This window comes from Clytia hemisphaerica, unplaced genomic scaffold (genome assembly GCF_902728285.1).
Source record: "Clytia hemisphaerica strain Z4C2 unplaced genomic scaffold, Clytia hemisphaerica genome assembly, whole genome shotgun sequence".
Taxonomy (NCBI): Eukaryota; Metazoa; Cnidaria; class Hydrozoa; order Leptothecata; family Clytiidae; genus Clytia; species Clytia hemisphaerica.
Window position 1 is genome coordinate 445,226 of NW_027103968.1, and position 10,101 is coordinate 455,326.

General features: G+C 34.2%; 1 protein-coding gene across 1 annotated transcript; it reads left to right on the forward strand.

The window, feature by feature from the left end:
* The first annotated feature begins 734 nt into the window (after nucleotides 1–734).
* Nucleotides 735–9,863, forward strand: LOC136810409 (protein SCAF11-like). Its single transcript, XM_067066976.1, has 11 exons — nucleotides 735–2,461; nucleotides 3,262–3,476; nucleotides 3,676–3,759; nucleotides 3,985–4,044; nucleotides 4,649–4,880; nucleotides 5,968–6,129; nucleotides 6,344–6,629; nucleotides 6,771–8,391; nucleotides 8,636–8,761; nucleotides 8,901–9,100; nucleotides 9,773–9,863. The coding sequence occupies exons 1-10, from the start codon at nucleotides 2,335–2,337 to the stop codon at nucleotides 8,991–8,993; spliced, it is 3,006 nt and encodes a 1,001-aa protein (XP_066923077.1). The 5' UTR covers nucleotides 735–2,334; the 3' UTR covers nucleotides 8,994–9,100; nucleotides 9,773–9,863.
* Nucleotides 9,864–10,101: the final 238 nt, after the last annotated feature.

Consider the following 10,101-nt stretch of genomic DNA (forward strand, 5'->3'; position numbering starts at 1 on the left):
GTTGTAAACGCATTTATTCAAATGCCACAGCTTGCCCGTTTTTTCCTCATTGGGTGGTTTGATGAGAATTTCTCTGTCAAGTGTGTTGCCCTGTAGAAATGCACCATTGATTTGCATGTCCAATTGGAGGATGCAATGATTGCATTAAAGTTATCCTCATAGCCTCCTTTGAGCAAGTAGGTGAATCATGTTCTTCGGTTAGATCCCTCTTTGTCTTCAAATCCTCTTGTATAGAGTCTTGATTTAGTGACGTCAAGACCATTCACCTTCTTGGTCTCAATCACCTACCAACAGCTGATGGCGCGTTGGTTTTTTGTCTTCAATTTTGGAGTTGAACTTTGGAGAGAACTGATGATTGGTGCCTGAGTACCATGAAACTCTGAGTTTGAAACATGAATATTGTGTCAACTCTTTATTATAATAGTAACGCTCTCTATTAACTTATAGAGCACTCTCTGAGGAGAAGATATAAACCCTCAACAACAACTTTGGGGTATACATTAATATCCGACCAATTGTTTAGTTCCTTTTCTTTGGCAGCTTGTATGTTTTCTTTGTTAAACAGATGATGCATAATACCTCCTCAGTAATTGGATGCCATACGAGCACTTCTGACAAAAAATCTAACACCTTGATCGTTTTCTCCTCAGGCTATTTTCCAGTAGCCTCCCCTGCTCTTCTGTGGATAATACCTTCTGCCAAGTCTTCTGAATCATTCATCTTGTATGCGATTTGGGTTCTCATGGGTGGTAAGAGGATCTTTGGTTTTTCCAATGACTTCTTTGTACTTGGACCTGGCTTAGGAACATTATCCGGCTCAACAATTTCTGCTCTTGATTGGTTTTCTTCTTGAACTTAGTCATGATTCTCGTCTTGTTTGTTATCGTCATGCTCCTCGTCACTTTCTACTGTCTGGATCTTGGATGCCTTATCCTCAGCTTCTTCTATGTACATGTATACAAGGCTTGCAGGGTGCACTCTGATGCTGATGGTCTCTCCTCTGTGTTTGATTATGACATTCTTATAATCTTGATCGATGACGTTGGCTGTTTCTTATTGTTTAGGGTTGTTGTTTCTTTTGTAGTACACTTTGTCCCCATTTTCAAAAATACTTTGTCATTGCAAGACCTGACCTTGTGTTTCAGTGTGCATTTAATTTCTCTGATAATTCCGCTTGAATGAAAGCTGTATTAGCGTTAGTTAATACTTTCAGGTTATTCTTGACTCTTTTACTGAGAATGTTAGTTTGCAAGACTGGCAAAGTGTTGGTAAGGACGTCTGGGTAGTTTGTATTTCTTCCAAAAACCAACATATTGGGGCTAAATTCTTGATGACCACTTAAGGAATTTTTCACGCTTGTTGCCTACACAGTGCTGTTTCCAAACTGCATTTTAACTCATTCATTGTCTTCCTAACAGGCTCTTTTATCACAACATTGTATCACCATGACATCTTGCTTCTTAGATCTCCTTACAAAGGCAGCAGAATACCTTGAAAACAGGTCAATCAAGTGTAGAACCCAAATACCTTGTTCATAAGTGACCAAATCCATCACAACTGTTTGGTTGAATTCTGATGCCCAGGGAATGCTAGAAATTGGTTTCAACTTCCTCTTCTTGTATCTTTTGCACACATCACAAGACTTCCTTTATTATTCTTGAAACCTGCTTCGAATCATTCCTATACATAGGGACGTAGTGGTATAGTGGTTATCATCCTTGACTCCCGCTTGGGAAGCCCGAGTTTGATACCCATCGTGTGAACATACCTTCGCCTGGGTCAATTTTTCCACAATTTTCCTATGGGGCCATCCATATAGTGCGTACGCAGTGAAGGGGGAAGAGGGGGGTTTAGCAAAAGCGTACGTCTATTGTTTAAATGACGTTTCATATTTCACAAAGCTTGCACGACTTTGAAATATTCTTGTAACTTTTAATCTGTTTTACTTTTGGCCATTTCAAGGTGATTCTTTTGTTTCAATTCCCAAATGCAGAACGACAATCTAGTTTTTGCTGCAAAAATTTGCTGTGTTTATTAATTCTAGCTTTAATTTTAGAAAAACAGCAACCAGAAGACTGAAGCCATCTAAAAAAATCTTTTGGAAGCTCTGAAGACAATAATTCATCCAGTTAGAAATGTCTTGACAAATAATTTTAAACAGGAAAAAGTTATGGCATGAAAAATAAATTTCTTTAACGAAAAAGCGGTTCACATTCTATCTTTTCTCTGATTTCGCCCAGATTTTTTATATAAACACAAACTAGCTTGCATTCAAATTGAAGACTTTTGGTAAAGCTTTCTTGTAGGGGGTTCCTTCCAAAAAAATATAGTAAAATGGAAGATGAAAAGAAGAATGACAAAGCAGAGTTGATTCCCAGTGGAGCCAAAAGAAAATTATCAGATTCAACTGAAAGTACTGAGGAAAATGATGATGATAACTATGTAAAAAAAAGAACTCAAGGTATATATTTATCATGGAAGATGTTAATTTAAACTTATTAGGATGCATTTGCCTTACAAGTCAGTTGGTTTTGTTCTTTTTCACCTTTCATCTTTATTTTGGATTTTTTCAAAAAAAAACTTTACCAAAATACTTGCAATAATATTTTCAACAACCAAAAATACCAAGCTTTTTTTAACTCTATCAAAAGTTATTCTCAAATTCAGTTGAGCTAGAATCTGAGAATGTCTGTCTGTGTGTCTGTCTGTCTACTGTCTGTGTGTATGTCCCAAAACTTTGGGGCAGCCTGGAGACTTCAAAAATTGTTCGATTTGGCTGGAATTTGGCACACTAGTTCCTTGGGTGAATATCTGGGGGTATTTTTTTCATTTTTCAAAAATTTTGATTTTTGGGGCCTGGTGACGAGTTTTTCGCCAAAACGAAACTAAAACTTTGGGGCAGCCTGGAGACTTCAAAAATTATTCGATTTGGCTGAAATTTTGCACACTTGTTCCTTGGACGAATATCTGGGGCTGTTTCTTTCATTTTTCAAAAATTTGCGGCCTGGGACGAGTTTTTCACTAAAACTATCTTTTGTGACTTCAATAATGAGTTTTAAAGTTAGTTTGTTTTGCTACAATCGGGCCTTTAAATAATTTGAAGCTACTGAAGTTGAGCCCAGTGCGTTGCGCACGTTCGACTATTTCCATTTGCAATTTTATTGACACTTTTAATTGAAAAAAGGTAAAACAAAAATTTGTTCACACAACATTAATAAACCTTTTCAAAATTATATCAAAAGGTCTATCGTTTTTTCATAGAGGACGAATTTTGGGAGAGTGAGGATGACGATATTGACGAAGAAGACGAAGATGATGATGATAATGATAATGATAATGATGAAGAAGAAAGCAAAGAAAATGAAGAAAATGATCTATGTCCAATCTGTTTGGGTGAATTTGAAGATCAGATGATTGGAATTCCTGAAAGCTGTAAGCACACATTTTGTGCTGATTGCATTGAAGAATGGACTAAAGTAAGCTCCAACTTTCAAAGTCCATTATCTATAAATCCAGTTTAATTCAGACTACATGTTGTAGTAACGTTGTAGATATTGATGATTTAAAAGAAAAGCTCCAGGTTTTATGAGCTGAATTCCCTCCCTTATGTTTTGTCTCAAGCTAAAATGAACTATTAACTTGCTAAGCTTTTGAAACTTCCTTCAATATTTTTAGAACGTCAATAATTGTCCTGTTGATAGAAAGAAGTTCAACATGATTTCTGTTCATTTAACCAAAGATGGACCAGTTATTAAACAGGTGATAATTACAAAGATACTGTGACACTTTTACTTATTTTCATTATTTGAGTTATATTATATTGCAGTGGTAATTTGGAAGATTGGAGCGTCAATTTAAGTCTCTTTTTTAGAAGATTTTTTATTTACCATTGAAAGTATTGGTTATGGTAAGTATTTAGTTGGTATTTAGTTTGCCCAACTGAATTTAGAATGTTTTTTTCTGAATTTGATTTTCTTTTTGTAGATACCTGTCCAAGACAAAACAATAACAATGGTATTTGAAGAGCCTCCGACTTATTGTGAAGTATGAAAAATGATCGAACTTTGACAAGGTTTCTTTATGATATAATAGCTGTCTTTGAATTAAGGATTTAAAATTATTTCTACAAAGCCTTATTCATAAATTTATGAATCTAACCGTGTAAAATGACTTAAATTCAAAGCAAAATATTTAAATACTTCTAAAATGCAGACATCTCTTAAAAAGTAACAACTAATCAAATGATTTTACAAAGAAAGAGGTTGACTGATCTTTCCTCTCACTTTTTCCAACTTTGGAATGTCTTTTGATTGCTTTTGTCGTTATCAACTACCTTAATCATATTCTGTTGTACGTTTGTTTTTTTCTATTAAAAGATTGTTTTTTGTTTTTGAAAGAATTAGAATGTCATTGATAAATCATGTCGTTAATTACCTTAGAAAACAGAAGAAGAAAAAAAGAAAAACAAAGAAGCGAGAAAGCCAATTCAGAAATTGAAATTGGAAAATATAGATGGACCTTTCATGAAATAGGCGCTGACGACGGGGCGCAAATCAGACCGAACACATTTGTGAAAGAATCTGCAACTCCGAAAACGGAAAATGGTTACATACCCCTGATTAATTCCTATTGAGTGATTTTTTTTCAGATTTGTCATGAATGTGATCGTGAAGAAGTTTTGTTACTTTGTGATGATTGTGATAATGGTTACCATGCCGACTGCTTAAACCCGCCGTTGTCCTCCATCCCTGAAGAAGAATGGTTTTGTCCAAGATGTTCACCTCCAAATGACCAACCATCAACTAGTGGTGCTGGCAGACGCACCAGGAGTTCTTCTGCTGTTGAAAGTGTGGAAGATACTTCTTCGACACGCGAAGAAAGTATGAAAATAACTCAAATTAATTCATATGTTATCAATTTGAAGATGATATTTAAATAAGAAGCAAAGTTGGCTAACTTGAAATGTTCTAGATCAATTTTGTACTATGTAATTGTAAAAAAAGGATAATCATTAACCCTTTCATCTGAGAGGCCCGGAAAACCCGAGTTATTTTTCCGAGTTACGGAAAACCCGAGTTATGACGTCATTTTCAGAAAATTATGACGTCACACTCAAATTTATAACTCGGTCTTTTTTCCTTCCATTAGATTTTCGAGTTATTGCAAGAATTTTAACTCGATTTGTTTTCCTTCCGTTAAATTTTCGAGTTATTTCCAGATTTTAACTCGGTTTTTTGTCTAAACGTTCTTTTGCACTGACAGGTTTCAAAAGTTTTTTTTTCTCTTTCCAATCTTTTTCATTTTTTACGTATATTAAAATCGAAAACAGGAAACTGTTCTTTCAAAGGTTAACTAGATTCGATTGGAACTTAGATACCAGACCCCAAAGCCTCTTAAAAGTATTTTGTTACAGCTACTAAAGTACTGAATTATAAGGTACTTAATTCTAAAGTTTAAAGTTTAAAGTTTCCAAATTCTAGTTTAAAATCTCTAAGGAAATAACTCGAAAATTTAAAGAAAGGAAAATTAACTCGAAAATTTAAAGGAAGAAAAATAACTCGAAATCTTAAAAGAAGGAAAAAAAAACGAGTTAAAAATCTTGAAATAACTCGAAAAATTAATGGAAGAAAAAAAAACCGAGTTAAAATCTGGAAATAACTCGAAAATTTAAAGGAAGAAAAAAAACCAAGTTAAAATTCTTGAAATAACTCGAAAATTTAACGGAAGGAAAAAAAACCGAGTTAAAATTCATGAAATAACTCGAAAATTTAATGGAAGGAAAAAAAACCGAGTTATAAATTTGAGTGTGACGTCATAATCTTCTGAAAATGACGTCATAACTCGGGTTTTCCATAACTCGGAAAAATAACTCGGGAAAAATAACTCGGGTTTTCCGGGTCTCTTCATCTGATGCTTAAAATTTGACTGGTGATTTATTTTTCTGAAAAAGAATTTCTTTTCTTCAAGGTGATGATGCAATGGCACGTCGTCTAATGTTTGGTCAATTAAGAAGACCTCGTACAGCTGCAAGAACCGTAGCATCCAACAACAGACAAAGGTCTGAGTCAGTAAATAGAACTACAAATACAAGAGGAAGGAGTACACGTGGTCGAGGAGCCTCTACGTCAGGTATGGTATTATCCATCATGTGCACTTGCCAATGCTATATTTTATACCTTTTATTTCTACTGAACTGAAACTCACTGGAGCCTCGGAAGCCATATAAAGCCCATCAGCACTACATAGGAAACTTTGCATTTGAATGTTCTTTTCAATTTTTCAATTCATTTTCAAAAGTCTTTTTTTCTGGTTGTATTCTTGATTCAATCTTTGAATTTTGCAGCATTTTCACTAAGAAAGAAAAAGCGAATAAGCAAGAAAAGAAATTCTGCTTCACCAAAGAAAAAGAACAAAAAGAAAACCAAACTTGAGCTGGCAAGGGAGAAAAAAGCTATCCAGAAGGAGCTTGAACGTTTCCGCGAGAAGAAACAGAAGAAAAAGAAAAACGAAGTAAAAGAAGTGACAAAAAAACTTGCTGTTCATGGCCACTCTTTTGACCTGGATGATTTTTATGATCCTGACGATGAGAATTTCTGCTATGATGACCAAATCGAAGACAAAACACCAAGGTAAAAATATGATGATAAGAAGTTTATGAATTCTCGAATAGCAACACATACGTATGATTATCCTTCCTACGTTTTTTATTTGGCTTCTTATCAAAAGCATAATGCTCTACACTACAATAATAAACATCTCTTTTATTAAAGGTCAACTTTGTGTGATACAACTGATGTAATTGGAAATATACTTGGAGGTTTCGGTACATTGAATCCCGAAAATGTCACTGTATTGAAAGATGGTACGTTGAAAGTGAACGAAAAATCTAAAGCTTCAGCCAATGAGAAACAATCTAAAGTAAAAAAAGATAAACCTGAAGAGACGTGTATTGTCATCGAACCCAAAAGACGAACTTCAAGTACCTCCTCAACGGAGATGAAGGAAATTGTCAAGAAAAACAAAAAGAGAAGAAAAATTCGTTTCCTTGATGAAGCAGACGAAGGGAACAATATATCTGATAACGAAGTGTTCGATGATCCCTCGCTGGATGAGAAGGTTCCCAATGCTTTGAAGAAAGGTTATTTGGAGGCCATGAAAAAGAAGAAGAAAGAAGAAGAATTGAAGAAACAAATTGAAGAAATGAAAAAGTTTTCCACGAATTTAGACGATGTCAATCACCAAGCATCTTCATTCACTGTTACAAAGTTCAAAATACCTAAAAAACCTAAATCTGAAGAGTCGGACGTCATTGAGACCAAGCATAAAGCTTTATCAGATTCACCCAAAAAGCCTCAAAATCAAACGGCTGGACGAAAAGTAAAGTTGGAGAATGAGTCACCAAAACCTCTGACTATGAATCCTAAGTTTTCACCAAAAAATACGAAGATGATACCAAAAAGCATAAAACTTAATGGTTCGATTACTGAGGGGTCGAAAAAAACAGACATGATTCTTAGTATTATTTCCAATGCTAAACAAACCATGCAACAAATATCTAATAAAACCACCAGAAAGCAGTCAGGAATCAAAGAAACTGCCAGCGACCAAAGTGAACGACTAGCGAATATTGTTCAAGAAAGAAGACAACATGTGCCAGAAATAAGAAAGAAAGTACTATCATTAGAAGAAAAAGTATCTTTGCATCATGCAGGTAAACTGAAAATCAAATCACCAGCTCATCGTCGCTCTTCCGATATTGATCCTAATCAACCAGAAAGTTTTAAATTGAGCATGATACAAAATAATCAATTAAGATCCATTATTAAAGTTCGAGCAGTACCATCGTGCAGCAGTCATCAAAACTCACTGGCACCTTCAAACAACAGCAAATCACCAAAGAAACCGATATCCTTAAAAGATTATCAAGAACGTAAATTCATAGACGATCTATTCGGTGAGACTAATGATGAAGGAACCAAAACAAAGAAATCTGTTACTTTTAGAGAAGACGTTCACTCTACAGCTCTAACAAGCAAAGAAAATGCGAAAGAACGAGATAATCCGTTTGGCAAGCTTACATTGAAGCCACAATCCACCAAATCTTTACCAAAGTTTACTTTTTCTTCGACAACCAGCAAGGCAGAACCACCCCCTGTAACTAACCCATGGTCCAAAAAGCTTGCAGAGAATGCTCGAACTCGACCAGTTGGTATTGTTTCACCTCAGCAAAGAGTTCAACCTGAGGATAGTAGCAAAAATAAAGACCTCTGTTCCTCGAGCACACAAGGGAAAAAGGAACATCAGTCTGAAAGTAATTCTGAGACTGATACACAAACGAAAGAGCGACATCAACAACCATCGAGAAGACCAGCACCTGGAAAAATAAAAGATGTTAGTAAATTACTTTGTTTTAATTTCGATTCACTTTAAGTACTTTTTAGTAGTTTCCAGAGAAGTCAGCATTACAAGAGACAATAAAACATTCATTGCGAAAATCCCCGGAAAAATATTCAAAACCAACACTGACTCAAATACGTTATAGAAAATCTTTTAGATTTCATAATATCCCACATAGAGTTTTCTTACCAAAGAGGGTTAACTTTTCCTTAACATCTTTATTTCATCATCATTCCAGCCATCGTCACATCCATCGAGCGAAGAACACATTCAGCAAGTGAAAGACTTTATGAAGCCGTTATTCAAATCCAATAAAGTTAACAAAGAGCAGTGGAAAAGCATCCTCAGGGAAGCTGTCAGAAAGGTTAAATTTTAAATGTTTTTATATTGCTTGTTTTGTTTAACAAACGTCGGAATATCAAAGCCAATAAATTTTACTGATTGTAAATATTTTGTTCGCACTTTATTTTTGTCATAAACTTTGTTTTTGTCTTTTTCTCCAGATGAAGAGACATCCATCGAGATATACCAATAAAGAAGCATTCAATGCGATGATGAAAGATCTTGTCCGGGATACTCTTGCATCTCATCCATAGTTCATGTTCATTCGTCCTTTCAGTTTTTTGTACTTTTTTAGATAGTTTTATATTTAAAATTATTTTGAACCATAAAAACGCGACTCCTATTTATAATATTACTATACGCTACTAATATATAAAGAAGAAAACAAATTCCGAATAGGTGCATCTTCGAGAAACTCAAAATTTAAGTTATCAAAAAGAATAACACATGATGTAAAATATGGTCGATATTTCGATTCACTTGCTAAATCATTATCAAGACAGAGTAAAATGAAATTCTAAAAGCATTACTTTATGTACAAGTTCAGTAAAAATTAGAAAAATTATGAAATGCATCAAGGGAATAAAACGATTGCTAAAACAAAAGAAAGAAGGACTGAGGGGAATAATAGAAGCGATATGTGTCAATGTAATAAAATATAATTAAAATAATTGAAGCTCCTAGGAGCTTCAATTATTTTAATTAATTAATTATATTTTATTACATTGACACATATCGCTTCTATTGCGTCTCTATTCCCCTCAGTCCTTCTTTCTTTTGTTTTAGCAATCGTTTTATTCCCTTGATGCATTTCATAATTTTTCTAATTTTTACTGAACTTGTACATAAAGTAATGCTTTTAGAATTTCATTTTACTCTGTCTTGATAATGATTTAGCAAGTGAATCGAAATATCGACCATATTTTACATCATGTGTTATTCTTTTTGATAACTTAAATTTTGAGTTTCTCGAAGATGCACCTATTCGGAATTTGTTTTCTTCTTTATTTAATCAATGTTTCGGCTGGAAAAGGATTCTACTAATATATTTACATGGATTTATAACGTTAATTCATTCATTATCGATTTTATTTGGAAATTTATAGACTTTTAGTTTAAACCTATATGTATGAGCTAAGGAATTGTTCCGCGCTACCTTCTAACAATTTCTTTCCACACAATTCAGATCTTAAAAAGAATTGAAAAAGGTAGTATGGTTCATGTTGTAGTTTCAGCTACTAATCTCATGGTTGATTGAAATTCGATTGACGTTTTTGCTTACGTTAATTTGTAATTTCCCGCGAACTTGTAATTTCCCTCCTAGCTTTTGTAATTTCCCTCCTAGATTTTGTAATTTCCCGC